At 39.5% G+C, this 23,486-nt stretch overlaps 1 protein-coding gene and 1 long non-coding RNA gene across 4 annotated transcripts in view; one reads left to right on the top strand and one right to left on the bottom strand.

Moving 5' to 3' along the window:
- LOC118765696 overlaps nucleotides 1-7,301 on the top strand; it is a 12,111-nt gene extending 4,810 nt beyond the window's left edge. The window contains exons 2-3 of the long non-coding RNA XR_005001564.1: nucleotides 5,709-5,833; nucleotides 6,965-7,301. This is a non-coding gene — a long non-coding RNA (uncharacterized LOC118765696). The remainder of the gene's footprint in view (nucleotides 1-5,708; nucleotides 5,834-6,964) is intronic.
- Nucleotides 7,210-23,486, bottom strand: part of LOC115216828 (squamous cell carcinoma antigen recognized by T-cells 3-like) — a 49,643-nt gene continuing 33,366 nt past the window's right edge. For 2 of the 3 annotated variants that reach the window (XM_029786420.2, XM_036508076.1), the window contains exons 18-23: nucleotides 21,945-22,028; nucleotides 18,588-18,695; nucleotides 12,633-12,722; nucleotides 11,353-11,436; nucleotides 9,845-10,017; nucleotides 7,210-7,527 (exon numbers count right to left, since the gene is read on the bottom strand). In XM_029786420.2, the coding sequence (XP_029642280.1) occupies nucleotides 7,320-7,527; nucleotides 9,845-10,017; nucleotides 11,353-11,436; nucleotides 12,633-12,722; nucleotides 18,588-18,695; nucleotides 21,945-22,028 (747 nt within the window). In that variant the 3' untranslated portion in view covers nucleotides 7,210-7,319. The remainder of the gene's footprint in view (nucleotides 7,528-9,844; nucleotides 10,018-11,352; nucleotides 11,437-12,632; nucleotides 12,723-18,587; nucleotides 18,696-21,944; nucleotides 22,029-23,486) is intronic. The other variant, XM_036508077.1, reaches the window with a different exon arrangement.

Genomic DNA, 23,486 nt, shown 5'->3' with positions numbered 1-23,486 from the left:
TATATATATATATATATATATATACATATATATATTATATACATAATATATATATATTATATACATATATATATATATATATATATATATATATATTATATACATATATTATATAATATATATATATATATATATATAATATATATATTATATATATATATATTATATATTATATATATATATTATATATATATATATATGGAGTGATGCGCGAGACAGATAGTTTTCTCTGTTAATTATGTGACCAAACAGGGGTCTAACAGGGGGAAATTATGTCTAAACATGAGCGCAAAGCATGTGAACGTCCGACGTGCTTTGAGTCGGGAAAAGAATTGAGCTGACACAGACGTGTTACAAAACAAGGCAGTAGATGCATAAAAGAGGTGCGCGTGCCATGTGTTGAAAAGAGCTTGCAAGGCTGAGGCAGTAATGCTAGTGCATTGATTACAAGTACAGAGTACAGTATTGAGTGTGTCAGGGATTAAGGCAGTACTGAATATACCAGCCGGTGCATGAGGTATGATATGGCAGAAACGTTAGCACGCCGGGCGAAATGCTTAGCGGTATTTCGTCTGCGTTACGTTGTGAGTTCAAATTCCGCCGAGGTCGACTTTGCCTTTCATCCTTTCGGGGTCGATAAATTAAGTACCAGTTACACACTGGGGTCGATGTAATCGACTTAATACCTATGTCTGTCCTTGTTTGTCCCCTCTGTGTTTAGCCCCTTGTGAGTAATAAAGAAATAGGTATGATATGCCTCGATGGTGCAGGAGCAAAAGTGTGGCCTGCTGGCGCATTCTAAGGGACAAACAACTTTCTCTATGTATGCGTGACCAACGCAAGGTTCTTTCAGAGAGTAGTCGTGTCTACAAGGACGCAGGGAGCAGGAAAAACAAGCAATAAAGGCGTGTGATGTGCATGACTGTGACAGAGTAAGCATTTGTGTGTGTTCATGAACCATGTGTGCTAATGCGTGCGCAAGGCCAGGCGCTGAGGAAAGGAGCATGTGAAGAAATAAATTGCAGACCTTCAAAAGGAGATCGTTTACCATGTGATAAAAACCGGCGAACAATGCGTGTGCAATGCAAACATAGCAAAATGAATGAAGCAAAAATGACAAACTTGGTCAGAAAGTCTTCTGGTCCTGGTAAGCTAAAAAGTAGCACTTGAAATGCAAAAATGGGTGCATGATAAGTCGAAAACGTTGCACGTGTGGGCTTCCATATTTTCTTCTAGTTAGTTTCTGGGCACGTAGCTGTCGAAATTATGCATTTATTGGCTTCCATGGTTGGCAATGTCCTTGTGAATCGGTTGTATTGCATTGTTGTGGATTGCATCTCTAACCGTTTGAAATCATTACATTGCAAGTATTACATCGTCATTTTGTATTGCTACATTATATTTAAATAAAATTAATGCGCCCATTTAAAGCCTAGCCAGGCTCATGGGCCCGGTTTCCCGGTTTCTATGGCGTATGTGTTCCCCCAGCTGGACGGGACGCCAGTCCATCGCAGCGTTACTCATTTTTGTCAGCTGAGTGGACAGGAGCAACGTGAAATGAAGTATTTTGCTCAAGAACACAACGCGTCGCCGGTCCAGGAATAGAAACCACAATCTTCCGATCGTGATGCTGACACCCTAACCACTAAGCCATGCGCCCCCACACATTATATTTAGGAGTAAAGATTAGTCAGCATAGTTGTTGGAGTTCAGAGAGTTTGAAACATTTAAAGTGACAGATACTTTTTTTTTTCCAATAAATTTTTCCTCAACTTTGAACCAAATATAATTACGGTTCATAATAAAATATTTGAATAATATTTTAGTAATACAGTTCTATATTTAAGATATGAGGAATTATGTACATTATTTATATTTGACGGACATTTGTCCTCGTCTTGTTTGTTAACACAACGTTTCGGCTGATATACCTTCCAGCCTTCGTCAGGTGTCTTGGGGAAATTTTGAACCTGGGTTCTCGTTCCTAAGTTTGTTTCGACCCTTTAGAATTGGAATTTTTGAAAAGTAAAAATTTTGCATTATGTAGCTTGTTATTCTCTTTAAATGAATATTTTTCTGGTTGAAATACACTGAAAAATGGCAACACAGCAGTCAAACAATCGTAAAAAATAGGGATTTTCATAGAAAAAAAAAAGCACATTTTTGATGTAAATAATTTTTGGTATTAACATGGTCCGATTTGAATTTTTTTCTTCTACGGAATGAAGAGCAAGCCTTCTTCTATCATACTCTCAATTTTGGTCAACTTGCGCCGCAGGGTCTCGGAGAAGATAGTGTTAGTTGAAGGCTACCAAACCTACCATACACAGACAACTTCAGCTTTATATGATTTTGAAATTTTTTTTTTTTCCAGTTTCAGCTCATGAGCTGTGGCCATGCTGGGGCACCGCCATATATATAATGTTCTGAATATATTAAGTTTTTAATGCATTTAGAGGTAATGTGCTTAGTTGATGTAGTTTTTGCAAGGTATTCTTTTACTCTTTTACTTGTTTCAGTCATTTGACTGCGGCCATGCTGGAGCACCGCCTTTAGTCGAACAAATCGACCCCAGGACTTATTCTTTGTAAGCCTAGCGCTTATTCTATCAGTCCCAAAGCAGCGAACATTTCTAAAAAATATATTTGGTTTCAAAGTCAAAAATACAGTAAAAAAAAACCCTTCATTGTGCCCTACCCCCAACCCTAAACTTGTTACCAATTCAAACCAAATGGTGGTGGAATATTTGAGAGGAGGAAAGTGGTTTTGTTTTGTGTTCAGAGGCTAAAGCAATAGTTCTCAACCAGGGTCCATATTAGATTTTTTGTTGTTACAATTTATCTGCAATGAATTGGTTATATTTCCGCAGTACACAAAATGTGTTGTTGTTTTTTTTTTTTTACCCAAATCCTGATATTTACAATTTTAGTGTGAAAGCCATTTAAAAATCACAAAAACCGTTAGATTCACTTCAATTTGTCAAAATATTTTCGTCGCTTTGAAACCGCAACCTGCTCGCTGACAAAATTCCTTTCTTTTCTTTATTTCAGTCATTTGACTGCGGCCATGCTGGAGCACCGCCTTTAGTCGAGCAAATCGACCCCAGGACTTATTCTTTGGAAACCTAGTACTTATTCTATCGGTCTCTCTTGCCGAACCGCTAAGTGACGGGAATGTAAACACACCACCATCGGTTGTCAAGCGATGTTGGAGGGGACAAACAGGTACACAAACGTATATATATATTTTGACGGGCTTCTTTCAGTTTCCGTCTACCAAATTCACTCACAAGGCTTTGGTCAGCCCAAGGCTATAGTAGAAGACACTTGCCCAAGGTGCCATGCAGTGGAACTGAACCCAGTACCATGTGGTTAGTAAGCAAGCTACTTACCACACAGCCACTCCTTTCAACATTGAAATTTAATTTGTCAAAATATTTTCGTCGCTTTGAGACCGCGACCTCTTCACTGAAAAAATTCCTTTGTCAGTGAACAGGTCGCAGTCTCAAAGCAACGAAAATAATTTAACATATTAAATTTAAATGTTGAAGTGAATCTAACGGTTTTTGTGTGTTTTAAATGGCATATAAACACTTGAAGTGAATCTAACAGTTTTTGTGTGTTTTTAAATGGCTTATAAACACCTTATATGCTGCAATTGTTTTTGTTTCAGCACATGATCTCAGATCAGGTCACTTGCTATGCATGTACATCTAATATTTAATTACAAGTATACGAATAGGATTTTTTTTAACATCGAATGGCTATGAGGGTCCACCTGAGTAAAATAGGGATCCAAGGGCTTCATGGGTAAAAAATGGTTGATGACCACTGGGCTAAAGTATAATAGAGGAACAGGCACATGGGTCTTGCTACAGAGAAGATATATGGCTACTCCATATTATACAAGGGTGGGTTGGAGTAGCTGAGAAGATAAAAGACAGAGAAAATAAAAAGTTTAAAAATGAAAGAAAAAAAATTTTTCCAGTCAAATCTCTTTATTGTGTGATCACATAAAAACAAAAATAAAATAAAATAATAATCATCAGGAAAAAAAAAAAAAACATTCTGAATTGTTTTTTTAAGGAAGACAAAAGAAATTGACAAATTTTTTTTATGTGATTTTTTTTTTTTTTCTTTTCATTTTTTTTTTTTTTAGTTTGATATTTCCACTGCAACAGATGACAGAAACAACAACAACAACAACAACAAAGTGGTACAGGTGAAGTCATTAAGAGTTTAGTAGTTTAAAGTTTTTCAGGTGATCAAAATACCTCAGTGACTATGGCTTCAAATAATCTGTGATGCGTGACTGACTGACTGACCGACTGACTGAACAGGACTGATATGGTTACCAAACAGACAGAATGCCGACAGATTGTTGTAAATAGTAAGAGTGATGTGAAGAAAGTTTTAATGGGACAAAAAGTAACAACCAACGGAGAGAGAGAGAGAGAGATATTATCAGTGTCAGCCAAATATTATATAATAATAATAATAATGGTTTCAAATTTTGCCACAACGGCAGCCATTTTGGGGGAGGGGGATGAGTCGATTACATCAACCCCAGTGTTCAACTGGTACTTATATTTTATTGACCCCGAAAAGATGAAGGGCAAAGTCAACCTCAGCAGAATTTGAACTCAGAAGAACATAGCGATGGGCAAAGTACTCTGCTCAGCATTTCGTCCAAGCGCTAACGATTCTGCCAGCTCACCGCGCCTTTTAATGGTTTCGAATTCTGTCACAAGGGCAACAATTTTTGAGGGAGGGGGATGGTAGATTCCATCAACCCCAGTATTTGACTGGTACTTAAAATTTATTTACCCTGAATGGATGAAAGGCAAAGTCAACCTCGGCGAAATTTGAACCCAGAATATAGCAATGCTAAGCATTTCAGCTGGTATGCTAACGATTCTGCCAGCTCACTGCCTTAATAATAATAATAATAATAATAATTGTATCAAATTTTGGCACAAGGCCAGCAATTTTGAGGGAAAGAGGTAAGTCAATTAAATTGACCCCAGTACTGACAGGTAATTATTTTATCGACCCTGAGAGGACGTTAACCTCAGCAGAATTTGAACTCAGAACAGATAGAGCCAGAAATAATACCATTCAGTATTTTATTTGACACTCTGATTCAACCAGCTGGTTGCCTTTCAACAGTTTCAACTTTTGATATAAGGCCAGCAATTTTCGTAGGGATGGGCAGTGTTAGTTGATTACATTGACCTCCCAGTACATGACTGGTACTTGTTTTATCAACACTGAAAGGACAACAGGCAAAGTCAAACTTGGGTAGAATTTGAACTCAGAATATAAGGAGCTGGAAAATGTGCAGCTAACCATTTTGTCCAACACGTTAATGATTCTGCCAGTTCCCCGCCTTAATAATAATAATCATAATAATAATAATAATAATAATATAAAAGTGGGGTAGTGAGAGGAACAATCAAAAACAATCGAACCATATATTATTATTATTCATTATATAATGAAGCACATGTTCTATGTACAATGTGACAGATCAAAGAAGAGAAGGAGAGGGTAGAGGGATATAAAGGGGAAAAAAAAACAAAAAAAAACCCATCCACCCACCCATCGTGTGTCACAAATACTGGATCTGATCTCTGCCTCGCCACATCATTTTTGCTCTCCACAAATTTTGAGAGAGAGAGAGAGAGAGAGGAAGGAAGGAAGGAAAAGTGTGTGTGTGTGTGTGTTGCCATGGTATTATCTTATTTTGTATTACTGGTCTGTTTTTGTTTTGTCTGCAAAATATGTGACTAAAGTTTGACAGATGATAAGTCCTGCAGATTAATGAATGAAAGGTAGGGAGGGAGGGAGGAGAGGTTTCTTTGCTGCCCGTCTTGAATGTTCACAGAGCAACCAGATGACACATACAACGCAACTTAGCAAGAAGAAGCATGGTATTTAGGTAAGCATAGCAACAGTAATGTATTCTGGGAGTAGAAGGAGAAGGACAGGAGTGGGAGTGGAACCATTAAAAAAAAGGGATTTGTCATAAAGGGGACAGAAAATGGTAGAGCATGAAGAATGAAGATAGTAAAGAGAATGAAGTTAGCAACGTTTTGTGAGAAAGAAAATCAAATACAGCAAGTAGTGTGACAATTTTGAAGGGAGAAGACATTGGAATGAGTAAGGATTAGACAGATGGATATGAGAAAAGTGAAGGTGGGCAGAGAAGTGGGGTTGAAAAGGTGGGAAAAGTAGAGCCAAACGTGAAAGACAGTTATTGCTCGTTATGAAATGAGTTTCTTTTTTTTTAATATTAATAGACCTAAAATCTGGAATTTGTTTAGTAAACAATGGGAATAAGAAGAGCAGAGTGGGTGGTAAGTGGTCATAAATATCTGGAGTAATCCTATAAATTCACAAATACAGAAATTGGAAGGTTAGGTGTGATGGTATGTATGGCTTATATCTAGATATAAAGTAGTAGCTGTATTAGTAGTGTTGTTGTTGGTGGTGGTGGTGGTGGTGGTTGTTGGAGTAACGGTGATAGTGTAAGCAGCAGCAGTAGTAGTAGTAGTAGTAGTTGTGGGGAGGGGGAGAAGATGCAGTGTTAAATGCAAAAACAAAAATGGGTTTTGAGAAAGTAATCAAGAAAAATAACAACAGAGGTCATGTAATGAAAATACAGCATGGAGAAGAAAATAAATGAGAGGGGGGGTAGAAAAAGGGAAAGAATGAAAGTGAGAGGGAGGGAGGGAGGGAGAGAGAAGAGAGAGAGTAGGTGAAATGCATTGAGAGTCAACAACAAGAAGGGTCAGTGTTAGTTTTAATATACATACACACACTGTCTGAAAATAATGGAGAGCAAAATTGGAGTGGAGTTAAGGTGATGGGGTGAAATGGAGAATTGGAGCATGAGAGGGAACTGGAACTAAGAGATGCCATTGTTTACAGACACACAGAGGTAACATTTAGAATAAGGTGAGAGAGAGAGAGAGGTGGGGGTGGAGAGACAGTAGAGAAAAATTTTGGAGTCTGTCACAATGTGCGACATTATTTAAAATAGATACAGGTTCGGATGTGGCGGGCAGAAAAAACAGTTTGGTTTTGCAGACCACCATCACTGCCGTGGCTGCCATCAACCTCCATCCCCCACATCTGCCATCATCAATTCAGACCAGCCTCGTCTAACCTGCTGTGACGTAAACCCAAGTGAGAAGTTCCGAAGCTAGCCCCACCCACCACAAAAAAAAAAAGAGGAAATTAAAAAAAAAAGAAAAGAAAAATCCCCCCCTCTTCTCTCCTTCCCCCAGTAACATTATTTCTTCTGAGTTACCGTAGTTACCGCTTCAACAGCATTTTACGGAAGTCGTCATTACTCATGCCACTACTGGAGGAGGAAAGCGACGACGTGGCTTCTTTTGCAGAGCAGTTGTTTGATGATTGGTCATTGACGGAGCTGTTTCCATTGGAGCTACTACTAGATGTAGCTTTGGTACGCTGCAGAGCACGAGGAACCAGTGACACCATAGTCCGAGCCTTTCCACGACTGATGAAACAAAAGGAAAAAAAAAAAGAAAATTAATAAATGAAAGCAATATAAGATATTAAGAAAAAAACCGGCAAAAGACATGCAAACAGGCAGGTAATCATCATCATCATCATCATCGTTTAACGTCCGCTTTCCATGCTAGCATGGGTTGGACAGTTTGACTGTGGGCTGGTGAACTAGATGGCTGCACCAGGCTCCAGTCTTGATCTGGCAGAGTTTCTACAGCTGGATATGCCCTTCCTAACACCAGCCACTCCAAGAGTGTAGTGGGTGCTTTTAAGTGCCAGCGGCATGGGGGTCAGTCAGGCGGTACTGGCAATGACCTCGCTCAAATTTTTTTTTTTTTTACACATGCCAACGGCACAGGTGCCAGTAAGACGATGCTTCGTAGAGTATTTTTGACTTTTAAAAGAACATAGAAATAGGTGCCAACATGGTTGTGTGGTACGAAGTTTGTTTTTTCAGGTTCAGTCCCATTGCATGTGACTTTGGGCAAGTATCTTCTATTATAGTCCCAGGCTGACCAAAGTCTTTTGAGTATATTTGGTAGATGGAAACTGACTGAAGCCCATCACATACACAGGGTGTGATGGGTAAATTGTTGTCATTTTATATTTTTAATTTCCTGCATACACATAGATTGTTTTTGATTTTGTAGGTTACACAGTATAGTAGGGCCAGTTGGGCACTGTCTGTGAGAAAAGCAGCAGGCAGTATTCTCCTTAATTCCAGTAGAGTATTTGTGATTTTTAATAGAACATAGAAATAGGTGCCAACATGGTTGTGTGGTACGAAGTTTGTTTTTTCAGGTTCAGTCCCATTGCATGGGACCTTGGGCAAGTATCTTCTATTATAGTCCCAGGTTGACCAAAGTCTTGTGAGTATATTTGGTAGATGGAAACTGACTGAAGCTCATCACATACACACATATACAGGGTGTGATGGGTAAATTGTTGCCATTTTATATTTTTAATTTTGTGCATGCTCATTAATTGTTTTTGATTTTGTAGATTACATAGTATAGTAGGGTCAGTTGGGCACCGTTTGTAAGAAAAACAACACCATGATGCAATTCACTCTGCCAGAAATTTGGAAACGACATGCTGTACTGCTTGACATTCGCGCCAGAAGCTCCAATACGAACATTTCAGAGTGTTTGAGTATCAATTTGAGGACAGTGCAAAGGATTAGGAAAGAGTTGGTACAGCAGCTCGGAAAACTCACTCTGATATGAAAAGAACTTCTGAATTTGTTGGTGAGATCAAGGCCATGATTGGCAACAATCCCTCCAAGTCAATCAGGTCCATCACTAGGAACATGGGAGTGTCTGAGCTTCTTATCAGGCAGGTAGTGCATGAAGACATTCAGTATTCCTCATACAGGGTGAGAAAGAGCCAATTTTTATCCTAAGCCATCAAGGACAAGAGGAAAGACTGCGCTACAAAGCTTTTGAACAAACTCAAGCATCCCCTCCAACCGAACATGCTTCGGTTCTTATCAGACAAGAAACATTTCTGTCAGGATCAGATGGTGAACACACAAGACAACTGTTGGCTTGCCGTGTCCCCAAAACATGTACTGAGATTGTTAAAAATCAAACATCCAATCAACATCATGGTGTTTGGAGTGATCACTAGTGATGGCGACATTATGCCTCTATTCATCTTCCCACATGGCCTCAAACTCAACACGGAGGCCTACATCAAGTGCCTGGAGGGGGTCTTCTTCACAAGCACAACAATGCCAAAGGTTATTGCCTCTGTGAGGCCCAACACTTGGAAGGGTTTCAGTGACTTTGCCTCCACGAGGCCCAATGCTCAAAAGGAACTCAGCCACCTCGCCTCCGTGAGGCCCAACACTCGAAAGGGACTCAACCACTTTGCCTCCATGAGGCCCAGTGCTTGAAAGGAACTCAGCCACTTTGTCTCCATGAGGCTCAACATTCAATGGTTGATTTTTTTATGTGCCACCAGCATGGGTGCACTTGATTTGATGGATCCTCTTAAGCAGAGCACGTTGCCAAAGATCTCGGTCACTAGTCATTGCCTCTGTGAGGTTCAAAGTTCAAATATCATGTTTCATCACCTCATCCCATGTTTTCCTGGGTCTACCCCATCCTCCCATGTCTTCCTGGGTCTACCTTTACAAAATCCACTAACAAGGCTCTGCTTGACTGAGGGTTAGGGTAGACTTGCCCAAAATGTTACAAAGTAATACTGAACTCAGAACCTAGTGGTTAGGAGGAAAACTTCTCAATCATTCAGCCACATCTAATTAAAATTATGTAGATCTTAAGACTTAAAAATGAACTTACACTTCACTTTCTTTCTTTCCTCCTCCTAAAGTAGGGGTGAACGTAGATGTAGATGATGAAGATCTCCGGTTCATTGGAGATTTCCGACTGGGTGGGTTACTGATTGATACAGATATGGTGTGCTCACCCATTGTTAAGCCATCAGTTTTAAGAATTGCTTTAGTAGCATCAGACTGGAACAAAAGAAGAAAAAGCAAGTTTCATTAGACATAGAAATTAGATTTAACGATATTAAGGAGATTGCAAATGTAAAAGAAACGCCATTTCACAAACTGTATCACTGCCAATTATCAGCATCATCATTTAACCCTTTAGTATTTAAACCGGCCATATCCGGCCAAAATATTTAATCTGTTTTATGTTCAAACTGACCAGATCCAGGCTCTCACACCTACCCTACAATGTTATTCTACATTAAGTAATTACACCATCAAGATCTTGAAGATATGAGATAAAGCATGATTAATTCAAATCAATGGGAATCAATAGGCATTATGTTTGATAGAATAATCTGAACACTAAAGGGTTAATGTCCATTCTCCAAGCTAGTGTGGGTTGGGAAGTCCAACAGGATCGGATGAGTTGGAAGACTACACTACCTATTTCTTTATTACCCACAAGGGGCTAAACATAGAGGAGACAAACATGGACAGACATAGGTATTAAGTCGATTATATCGACCCCAGTGCTTAACTGGTACTTAATTTGTCGACCCCGAAAGGATGAAAGGCAAAGTCGACCTCGGCGGAATTTGAACTCACAACGTAACGGCAGCCGAAATACCTATTTCTTTATTACCCACAAGGGGCTAAACATAGAGGAGACAAACATGGACAGACATAGGTATTAAGTCGATTATATCGACCCCAGTGCTTAACTGGTACTTAATTTGTCGACCCCGAAAGGATGAAAGGCAAAGTCGACCTCGGCGGAATTTGAACTCACAACGTAACGGCAGCCGAAATACCGTTAAGCATTTCGCCCGACGTGCTAACGATTCTGCTAGCTCGCCGCCTTGGAAGACTACACTACGCTCTAATGTTTGGAAATACAGGTGTTTTTTGTTCATCATCCTTAAACAAACTTTATTCAGGGACCTTTTGTGCAGGATGGGTTACTCAACCTGATAAATATTCTAATTGGGCCCCTCCTGCAAGGTAATGTGCTGTTTATCTTGATGTGAGATCACCAGGTCGTGCACATATGGTTGTGATGCATGTGCCTAGTGTACCCTTATCAGACGGGTAGTTCTGAGTTCAAATTCTGCCGAGGTCAACTTTGCCTTTCATCCTTATGGGATGGGTAAATTAAATATCAGTGAAACACAGGGGCCTTGTACCTCCAGTAGAAAGGATTTTTATTATTATTTAGTTTGTCCATCACTGTTGATGATAATAAAGGGCATCACAAGGTGTCTGGCTGTGGCCAATCAGTGCCAGGTGTGCTCGAAAGGCTGTGCCAGCTTGCCAAAGAAGAAATAATGAAAAGTACGTAAAACAAATACTTACAGGATCTTCATATTCCACATAGGCCAAGCCCTTAGGGGCACCATTTCTATATGTAACAAGCCGGACGTCTTTCACAGTTCCATGCTAGACAGAGACAGATGCAATAAATAGCATAAATAATATAATTTGCAGCAAAAATACATTCAAATAATTATTCTTTTAAAACCCTTGTCTCTTAACCTTTATAAAACAACTAGGCCAATCTATCCTCTTGCAATATTTTTGCTAGACAGGAGGCAAGGCCATTTCTTTCAGTAATATACTTTTCATTGTCTATTGACTTACAGATATTTTAACCCTTTCCTTACCAACTCGGCTGAAACCAGCTCTGGCTCTATAGCACAAATGTCTTGTTTTCATAAGTTTTGAATTAAAATCTTCCACCAAACCTTAGTCACAATTTATGTTCCTAACACTAGCTGAATGATATTTTACTAAATTCTTTGTTATATTTAAAATAATTGAAAGAAACACAGAGCATCTCAAAATAAATACAGTAACAAATGGGTTAAATAAATATATCTTTATCAGTTTTGGGTAAACAGCCCAGATGCAGCTTATTTTCAGCTGAACGGATTGGGAGCAAAGTGAGATAAAGTGCTTTTCCAAGGGGTACAATGATCATCATCATCATCATTTAGCGTCCGTTTTCCACGCTAGCATGGGTTGGACGGTTCAACTGGGGTCTGTGAAGCTGGAAGGCTTCATCAGGCCCAGTCAGATCTGGCAGTGTTTCTACGGCTGGATGCCCTTCCTAACGCCAACCACTCCGTGAGTGTAGTGGGTGCTTTTTACGTGCCACCCGCACAGGTGCCAGACAGAGCTGGCAAACGGCCACGAACAGATGGTGCTTTTACATGTCACCGGCACGGGGGTCAGGCGAGGCTGGCAACAGACACGAATGGATGGTGCTTTTACGTGCCACCGACACGGGGGCCAGACAGATTTTTGTTGTTTTTGTAAAATCTCAGAAAATAATTAAAAATTCACATTTTTTGTCAAATCATTTTGTCCTTTTTTGTCTATCTATCCAACTGTAAACATTTTAAATATTTCACTAACTTTTTGTTGTAACTTGGCAAAAGGGTACATATTTTGCCAAAATTGCTAAATTTGTTCCCACAATCTTCTTGAATTGAACTCATGACTTTATGCCTGTGAGTTCAACAGCTTAAACACTGAGCCACAAAGCTTCACAATAGCTAAAACTGGAATGTAGGGCCAGCTTGGTGTGGTGTTAATACAGTTAATAACGAGAGAGAGAGAGGGAATTTCCTTACCTCCTTAAAGATTTTCTCCAAATCGTCTTTTGTACAACTGAATGGTAATCCTTTGATAAATAGCTTGTTCTTCTCCAAATTGGTGGAAAACTGGATATCAAACAACAAAAAAGAAATAACAAAATCTTGACAAAAAATATTATTCTTGATAATCCTAAAGAAACAGAGATACATTCTTTTATTATTCTTTTTCTTCTTTTATTTGTTTCAGTCATTTGGCTGCGGCCATGCTGGAGCACCACCTTTTTTTAATCGAGCAAACTCGACCCCGGGACTTATTCTATCGATCTCTTTTGCCGAACCACTAAGTGACGGGGACATAAACATACCAGCATCAGTTGTCAAGCAATGCTAGGGGGACAAACACAGACACACAAACATACACGCACACACATTTATATATATACATATATACGACAGGCTTCTTTCAGTTTCCGTCCACCAAATCCACTCAAAAGGCTTTGGTTGGCCCGAGGCTATAGTAGAAGACACTTGCCCAAGGTGCCACGCAGTGGGACTGAACCCGGAACCATGTGGTTGGTAAGCAAGCTACTTACCACACAGCCACTCCTGCGCCTATATAGTAATTACAGACAATTTAGTTCTGTATCTTCAAGTTCAGGATAGTTTTGGAATACTTGGCACTGGCATGGCTGCGTGATTAAGTTTGCTTTGCAGTTCACAAGGTTCTGGGTTCAGTCCCACTGTGCAGCACCAATACTTTGTGAGCGAATTTGGCAGATGGAAACTGTGTGGAAGCCCATCATATATATATATGTGTGTGTGTGTGTGTGTGTGTGTGTTAGTTACCCCACCACTGCTTGACAACTGGTACTGATCTATGTCCCTGTAACTCAGCAGTTTGGCATAAAACTAATAGAATAAGGACTAGACTTAAAAAACAAGTAGAGGTTGATTTGCTTGAGTAAAAAAAAAAAAAAAAAAAAACTCTTTTGGGGTAAGGGATAATGGCTAAGTAGTAATAAATAATAGAGGTGAGGTGGTAAGCCAGCAGAACCATTAAGACAATGGTCAAAATGCTTAATGGAATTTTATGTCTTTATGTTCTGTATTCATATTCTGCCATACCCTTTTACTTGTTTCAGTCGTTTGACTGTGGCCATGCTGGAGCACTGCCTTTAGTCAAGAAAACCGATCCCAGGACTTATTCTTTGTAAGCCTAGTAATTATTCTTTCGGTCTCTTTTGCCGAATCGCTAAGTTACGGGGACGTAAACACACCAGCATCGGTTGTCAAGCGATGTTGGGTGGGACAAACACACACACACATATATATATATATATATATATATATATATATATATATATATATATACATACATATACATATATACGACGGGCTTCTTTCAGTTTCCGTCTACCAAATCCACTCACAAGGCTTTGGTCAGCCCGAGGCTATAGTAGAAGACACTTACCCAAGGCGCCACACAGTGAGACTGAACCCGAAACCATGTGGTTTGTAAGCAAGAGATTGATAAAATAAATATCAGTTAAGCTCTGGGGTTGATGTAATCGACTTATCCCCACCCCTGAGATTGCTGGCCTTGTGCCAAAATTTGAAATCAATAATTAACAGAGGTGATGTATGTATTCAAAATCTTGATCTTTGTGTGTGTATGATATTTACAACTTCTATAAACAGATCAGTGGTTTTGATGAGTATAAACCATTAAAATAAAAGTAATGTGCTTGGAAAGCAAGTGTTGGTGACAGGAAAGGCAACCAGCTGTACAATAGTCACTGCCTCAATAAGTTTCATTGGATGAGATTTATTGAGGCGGTATTCGAAAGTCAGATGCCCTTCCTGTTGTCAACCCTTACTTGTTCTCCAAGATCTATGTTCCAGTGGTGTTCAAACATCGAAACTGCTGATCTATAAGTTGTATTGTTTACATCAATGAACACAGAAGAGACCCACTGCCATCCTCAGCTACACCAGGAAAAGGGTATAGAGAGAAAGAAGAAAAGGAGAGAGAAATTATCATCATCATCATCGTTTAACGTCCGTTTTCCATGCTAGCATGGGTTGGACAGTTCAACCGGGGTCTGGGAAGCCAGGAGGCTGCACTGGCAGTGTCTCTACAGCTGGATGCCCTTCCTAATGCCAACCACTCCGAGAGTGTAGTGGGTGCTTTTTACGTGCCACCAGCACAGTGGCCAGAGGAGGCTATCTATATATATCATCATCATCGTTTAATGTCTGCTTTCCATGCTAGCATGTGTTGGACGATTTTGACTGAGGGCTGGCAAACCAGATGGCTGCACCAGGCTCCAATCTGATGTGGAAGAGTTTCTACAGCTGGATGCCCTTCCTAACGCCACCAACTCCATGAGTGTAGTGGGTGCTTTTTACGTGCCACCAGCACAGTGGCCAGAGGAGGCTATCTATATATTCATCATCATCGTTTAATGTCTGCTTTCCATGCTAGCATGGTTGGACGATTTTGACTGAGGGCTGGCAAACAGATGGCTGCACCAGGCTCCAATCTGATGTGGAAGAGTTTCTACAGCTGGATGCCCTTCCTAATGCCAACCACTCCGAGAGTGTAGGGTGCTTTTTACGTGCCACCAGCACAGTGGCCAGAGGAGGCTATCTATATATATCATCATCATCGTTTAATGTCTGCTTTCCATGCTAGCATGTGTTGGACGATTTTGACTGAGGGCTGGCAAACCAGATGGCTGCACCAGGCTCCAATCTGATGTGGAAGAGTTTCTACAGCTGGATGCCCTTCCTAATGCCAACCACTCCGAGAGTGTAGTGGGTGCTTTTTACGTGCCACCAGCACAGTGGCCAGAGGAGGCTATCTATATATATCATCATCATCGTTTAATGTCTGCTTTCCATGCTAGCATGTGTTGGACGATTTTGACTGAGGGCTGGCAAACCAGATGGCTGCACCAGGCTCCAATCTGATGTGGAAGAGTTTCTACAGCTGGATGCCCTTCCTAATGCCAACCACTCCGAGAGTGTAGTGGGTGCTTTTTACGTGCCACCGGCACGGGGGCCAGCCAGGCGGTACTGGCAACGGCCTCGCTTGAATCTTTTTAAGAGATAAATAATAGGTACAGGTGAAAGAATGTAAGAATGCAGTGAATGACAAACAGAAGATAAGCAATAAAGACATCCTCATCCTCATTTAACATCTGTTGTGCATGCTGGTATGCATTGGAGAGAAAAAAGTGGGTTTTTGGTATGCATGGGATTTGAACCCACTTTTCTATATACTCGCGATAAGTGTGCTACCATTTACACTAGAGAAAATGCAATGTATGACAAACAAGAGATCCCTCTGTCATCTTCAGTCATACTAACAGTGAGATTAGAAAGAGGAAGCTGTGACGAAGAGATGAGCAACAGGTGCACGAGCTTGGGATGTAACAAAGGAAGTCTCTGCATCCATTCCGACTCTGTTTCATCACTCTATAGTGTCATTCACTCGTACAGGACCCGTCTACTTTCCATTTCCTCTGCTGCCACTCTCGTTACTCTGCCACCATCTGTAGCCAATGTACAAGTGGCTACAATGGACCACTTGTGCCCAATTAGACACTTCCTTCACCCATCCCTCTCGGTAAATGCTGTCGCCACCCTCTGTCAGCAACTGCCAGCTCATTCTTGCTCATTTCCTCCCGTACATTCTAGGCTTCTGTCATCGCAGTTCACTGCCTTAGATATACAGTTTTTTTTTAAATGACTTTGACTCAAAGAAGATTTGAGGCCACAACAGAGGAAGGGACAACAAAAACAGAAAAGAAGAGGCCTATAAATTCAAAAGATGTTTGTTAAAGCTTATCATCATCATCATCATCGTTTAACGTCCGTTTCCCATGCTAGCATGGGTTGGACGGTTTAACCGGGGTCTGTGAAGCCAGGAGGCTGCACCAGGCTCCAGTCTGATCTGGCAGTGTTTCTACAGCTGGATGCCCTTCCTAATGCCAATCACTCCGTGAGTGTAGTGGATGCTTTTTACATGCCACCGGCACGAGGGCCAGTTTGGTGGTACTGGCAACAGCCACGCCCAAATGGTGCTTTTTATGTGCCACCTGCACAGGAGCCAGTCCAGCGGCACTAGCGATGACTTCGCTTGAATGTTTCATGTGCCACCAGCACAGGTGCCAGGGGGAGCTGTCAACAGCCACACTCGGTGCTTTTTACATGCCACCAGTACGGAAGCCAGTCAAGGCGGCGCTGACATTGGCCATTTCAGATAGTGCTTTTTACGTGACACCAGGCATGGGTATCACAACTACAATTTCCATTTGATTTTTACTTTGATGTTGATGTACTTAACTCAATAGATCTCCTCAAACACACAGCAGGTCACCCTACGATCCAAGGTACGCACAGCAGACTGTCCTGTGATCCAAGGTACTTTGGATGGGTTGGGGCTGCTATGTGAAGCTAGTGCAGGAAACAGCCATAAACTCACATTATTTGTCGGGTCTTTCAAGTCGCAGCATATCTCCAGAGGTCTCGGTCTTTCGTCATTGCCTGTGAGGCCCAACGTTCGAAGGTCATGCTTGATCACCTCATCCTAAGTCTTTCTGGGTCTACATCTACCCTGGATTCCTTCAACTGTTTGGGAGTGGCACTTCTTCACACATCTCTCCTCATCCATCCATAGTACGTAACCATACCAGTGCAAACGTCTCTCTTGCACACCACATCCGATGCTTCTTATGTCCAGCATTTCTCTCAGGGCGCTTACACTCTGTCATGTGTGCAGACTGACATTACACATTCAGCAGATCATGCTAGCATCATTTCTTTCAAGCCTACGCATGTCCTCCACAATGAGGAAAACAAGACAATGGTCATGAGTTCCAGAGAGCATCAGTACAAAGAAAGAAGCTATTAGAATAAACAAGAAGCACAACAGAGAAATGATGTACCTGGGAAGAGATGCGAGGGATATGTTTAAAGGACTTGACAGAGGTGACTAAACCAGAAAGTTCACCAGGGAATACTTCCAGAAAAGATGATAAAAATAAAAGATACTAAGAATACTGAGGGTAAAAGACCCACCTTCAGTCATGAATGATCATGGGATTGCATCTAGAAAGTTACCCTCTGACGTACAAGTCCGAGCAAGGCTGCTTTTGGAAGAAAAGAAGTTGCCCATGGATACCAGTCTCCCCTCTCCACGTCACTAATGTTATCCAAGAAAATGGCAAAGAGGCCGATACAGCTTTGCACCAGTGATGTTGCAACTCATTCCTACAGCTGAGTGAACTGGAGCAACATGAAATAAAGTGTCTTGCTCAAGAACACAACACACAACCAAGTCCAGGAATCAAACTCACGACCTCCTGATTGCAAGCCTGATGTTCTGACCACTGAACCATGCACCTTCAAGAATATTGAGACAGGTATGTATATTCCATAGAAAGTGAGGATTACTATCACTCCATACCTTATCACACACCCTTCCAATCATTGTTATTCCTACCTTTATCACTCATACCTCGCATCTTCTAAAGAGGTTGACAAGTAAGGGCCCTTTAGTCATATGAAGGACACGACTACCTCTCTAGTGGAGGCACATGGCCTAGTGGTTAGAGCAGCGGACTCGCGGTCGAGGAATCGCGGGTTCGAATCTCAGACTGAATGATGTGTGTGTTTATGAGCGAAACACCTAAGCTCCACGCGACTCCAGCAGAAGGTTATGTCGAACTTCTGCTGACTCTTTTGCCACAACTTCCTCTCATTCTTTCCTCCTGTATCTTGCAGCTCACCTGTGACAGACCGGCGTCCCGTCCAGGTGGGGAACCTTTACGCCAAGGAAACCGGGAAACCGGACCTTATGAGCCAGGCATGGCTTGAGAAGGAACAAACAACAACTAGTGATGGTACAGAAATATAAAGCATCGTAAAGAGGTTGATGTTTAGGAAAGTAAACCAAAATGAACGAGAAGGCATAAACGTTCTTACCTTAAACTGATGCGTTTTTGTCACACTCCTGTCTTCACATTTAGACACAAATATAGGTCGACCTTCAATCATTTCTCGATCCATTTTAAGAGCTTTCTCCAAAGAATTCTGAAAATTAGACAACAAAGCAATGAATAAAGATTTTTATAGTTCTGAATTACCCTTGAGCAATTTCAACAGAAGTTTCTTTAACTCTTCTATCAAACACTTGATTCTAATAGCGCATTGATAATTACTTTATAAAATTTCTCTATTAATAATTATTAATAAATTATTAATACAACCTCAGACTTTGTTAATTAATATAATTATTATATAATATTAAATAATTTTTTTTCTTTTTACTTGTTTCAGTCATTTGACTGCGGCCATGCTAGAGCACCACCTTTAGTCGAGCAAATCGACCCCAGGACTTATTCTTTGTAAGCCCAGTACTTATTCTATCGGTCTCTTTTTGCCGAACCGCTAAGTGACGGGGACGTAAACACACCAGCATCGGTTGTCAAGCAATGCTAGGGGGACAAACACAGACACACAAACACATATATATATATATATACGACAGGCTTCTTTCAGTTTCCGTCTACCAAATCCACTCACAAGGCATTGGTCGGCCCAGGGCTATAGCAGAACACACTTGCCCAAGATGCCACGCAGTGGGACTGAACCCGGAACCATGTGGTTGGTTAGCAAGCTACTTACCACACAGCCACTCCTGCGCCTTAATATTTATTAATAAATTATTAATACAACCTCAGACTTTGTTAATAATATAATTATTATATAATATTAATTAATTATTCATAATTTATTAAGAATTAATATCACATCAGACTTTATTAGTAATTAATAAAATAATTACCATAAAACCCATGTAATTTACACACATTTTTAGCAAAAACAAAAATAAACTTTAGAGGGGGCATAAATTACAGGAGTAGATCATTTCCAGAATTTTTTTAGAAATGTTTTTGTTGGAAAATGATGTACAAATGTAATCATTCATATGGGAAGTTGACTCATTTAATGTCAGAATAGGTTTCTACAGAAAAAATATAATGAAGTTAACTTTTATTTACGCCGGATGGTATAATGCTTAATTTTTCTGTATAAATTTACTAAAACCAACATGCAGCACAGAGTTTTATCAGTGAACAGGTCGCGGTCTCAAAGCGACAAAAATATTTTGACAAATTAAATTTAAATGTTGAAGTGAATCTAATGGTTTTTGTGTGTTTCTTAAATGGCTTATAAACACCTTCCACACTGCAATTGTTTTCGTTCCAGCACAGGATCTCAGATCAGGTCACTTGCTATGCAAGTACATCTCCGTAATTTAATAAAACCATTAAATGGTTAACTACTTTTTGAAGTTTGACATTCATGCTGGTAATCACTTTCCTTAGATAGATCAGTTTTTCTCCGCTCAAGAAGTCTAGCTTGCGTTTGTCTTCAGAAAGCTATTGCTTGCTTTCTCCGCGTTAGGACAATGAAATTCATCACTGCCGACGTTGCTGCTACCAGCTCTTATTGCACCTAATGTTGACGACAACATCATAATTCGTCCTTGTACATGTAAACTCACTAAGCGAATATGACTTAGCGTTCCTACAGAAACCTTCATTTACCTTATACGATGTTTAATGTCGTTTCACATTCATGTTGAATTACGCAACAATCTTATGTTCTCTTCATAGAACACTTGTAATGTATGTATTACCAGTTCTTTTGGTATAGTAGATTTTTGCTATTCTTGTTTATGTCTCCTCACAGACGTGTATATTCTAACAAGTCGCTTCTGAAATTTTGCACTTCTCTTGTTCAATAAACACTGAGTTAAACTTGAAAAGCTGTTTATTTTCTCCTTTCAATTTTTAATGTTTATTTTAGCGGGTTACCCAACTATCAGTTTGGTCTACCAGCTAAAACGGTAATGATAAATTTTAAAGGGATTTTAAATGTGAAAGGGATTAAAATTTTCGATACTCCATATCAAAGGTTCCAACAAGAATAGGTAGAAAATCAGAGCTTGAGACAGGAAAGCACTTTCAACCAATCAGAATTCTGTTTACATAATCAGTTTGATTGGTCACCTTCCTCTGTTGGTTGAGTGAAGTGTCATCCAAGCTGATGTTTATTGGTAATTAAAATGCTAAAGATCGGACATAATCTCTTGTGGGCAAGAAATGTAAAATAATGTTTATCGTAAACAACACAAACACTTCATAATTTAATAGCTTTCAATGTAATACATGTGCAACAAATTGTTTGTATTTAATGAAAATTTAATAAAATCTAATCATAAGTAAGTCAAATTATGCTAAATACAACTTAAGTGAAAACTTTTTCCCCTTGGCCATATCGGTAATTCTGAAAACTTTTAGGTGCGAATTTTACATGAGTAGAAGCTGTTTTTAACAAATTTTATCCTGCATGAATTATACAGGTGCAAAAATTATATGGGTTTTTATAGTATTATATATAATATAATTATTCATGATTTATTAATAATTAATATAACCTAAAACTTTATTAATTTGCTTATTAATTTCTATGAGGTTCATAGACAAGATGGAGAAAGGAAGCCCCTAATATATAAAAAGAGACACAGTTGATTGAAACTAATTTAAACAGTATTTTTATAAACAACATATTCTTGGTTACATTCAATGACTACTGTAAATCCTCGAGTATAATCTGCAATTTTTCCCAAAAATTTAAAGGTCAAAATCCCTAGTGCGTACTATATACGAGGTTAAAAATGATAAATATTTTGTAAGCAATGCCCAAGTCTATGTTTGCTGTCCAGCAAAGTTTATTCAGACGTATTTTGAGATGTCGGGCGCGAAAATACCTTAAGCTAAGCCTGAAAGCAATGAAGTCATAAAAGGATCATCCATAACTTACAGTAAGCAACATTTATTAAAATAAAAGTATTCACAACACAGAATAACATATAACAAAAACAATTTGCAAACACATTAACATGCCCATATAACAGTTAAGCACATCACCATTATTGTATTACGCATGCGTGGAAGTGTTTGTTTGATTAGGTGCTGCTGGCTTAATTATGCACGACTCAAGTTAGAGAAGGGGTGCATATTATACACAAGGCTTAGGTTTTTCAGAGGTACAACCCCCTAAAAATCACCTGCATATTATACTCAAAGGCAGACTATACTCGAGGATTTATGGTATATAAGATACACTCTTGTTTTCCAGATGAGGTACACTGTAGTTTATCCCACCTTTCATAGAATTAAACATCTGAGAGTATCTAGTATGTCATCAAATATGGTCATCTTTCTGATTTAACCAAAACAAGAAAATCAATAAGGAAAGTAGGCAACTTACCGTTGATTTAAACTCAACATAAGCATAACCTTTAGATTTGCCTTTGTAATTTTGGACAAGTCGGATTTGGACAATTTCTCCACACTAAAATTACAAATGATATCAGTACATAACATATTTGTCATACATTTGTTATCTACAAAAGCTTGACACTACAAAGTTAATAATTCTAGATACTGTAAACGCTGTGCCTTTCGTCATCATAATTTAGCATGTGTTTTCCATGCTGGCATGGGTTGGATGGTTTAGCAGAAGCTGACCAGCTGAAGGGCTGTTCAGGCTCCATGCCTGTTTTGGCATGGTTTTTATGGCTGAATGCCCTCCCTAACGACAACCACTTTGCAGAGTGTACTGGGTGCTTTTAGGCAACACTGGCATGGGTACTTCTTTTATGTGGAACCAGTACTTATGAACCAACAAGATTAGGGATGCTGAGCTGGAGCGGGTTGTGAGGGATGAGCCTGTATGCAATGACAGCCATGCTTTTACTTCATTTTAAGGTCCACTTTTCTATGCTTGGACAGGCCAGATGAATAAATAAATGTTAAGACAGAGTTTTTCTACAGTTGGACATCCTGTTGCCAACCCATAACCATTTCCAAATGATGTAATAACTTCTTAGTCTATCAAGTAATTAACAGCTTGGACATGTTTTATGTGGAGAACTGAAAATAAATGACACTGTTTAAGGAGCCACAAGTTCAAAAAAAGAAAATGACAAAACTGAAAGGTTGAAGGCAATCAAGGGAATCCTTATGGCTGAACAATTTTTACTACATGCAAATAATACAAACATTTGATGGACATTGTAGAACTATTAACATTTCTATAACACACACATAAACACACATATATATTGGATTGGTGTATAATCATTGCGTGGTTTTTTCAACAAATTTTATTCAGCAAAAACAATAACAATATTTAACAAAATCATCTTTAAATGACGGTCTGACCGTCTGCCAAGCAAACGGGAAGCGGTAATTGAGGTAGATGATGAATATGCTCCAGAATAATCATTTAAAAATGTTTTTGTTACATGTTGTTATTGTTTTTGTTGAAAAAAAGCTGCAATAATTATGCACCAACCCTATATATATATATATATATATATATATATATATATATATATATATATGAAATTAATAAAGACAGATGAAATATTGCTAAGCATTTCACCCAGCATGCTAACGTTTCTGTCAGTTCACTGCCTTAATGTACATCAAATATTTTTTTCTACTCTAGGCACAAGACCTGAAATTTTGGGGGAAGGGGCCAGTCGATTAGATCAACCCCAGTATGCAACAGGTACTTAATTTATTGACCCCAAAATGATGAAAGGCAAAGTTGACCTCGGGGGAATTTGAACTCAGAATGTAAAGATAGACGAAATACCACTAAGCATTTTGCCAGGCGTGCTAACATTTCTGCCAGCTCGCCGCCTTAATCATCATCATCATCATCGTTTAGCGTCCGCTTTCCATGCTAGCATGGGTTGGACGGTTCGATCGGGGTCTGGGAAGCCAGAAGGCTGCACCAGGC

The sequence above is a fragment of the Octopus sinensis genome, linkage group LG1 (genome assembly GCF_006345805.1).
Source record: "Octopus sinensis linkage group LG1, ASM634580v1, whole genome shotgun sequence".
Taxonomy (NCBI): domain Eukaryota; kingdom Metazoa; phylum Mollusca; class Cephalopoda; order Octopoda; family Octopodidae; genus Octopus; species Octopus sinensis.
Note: the sequence above shows the minus strand (reverse complement) of the source record. Positions and strands in the feature narration are given on the sequence as shown.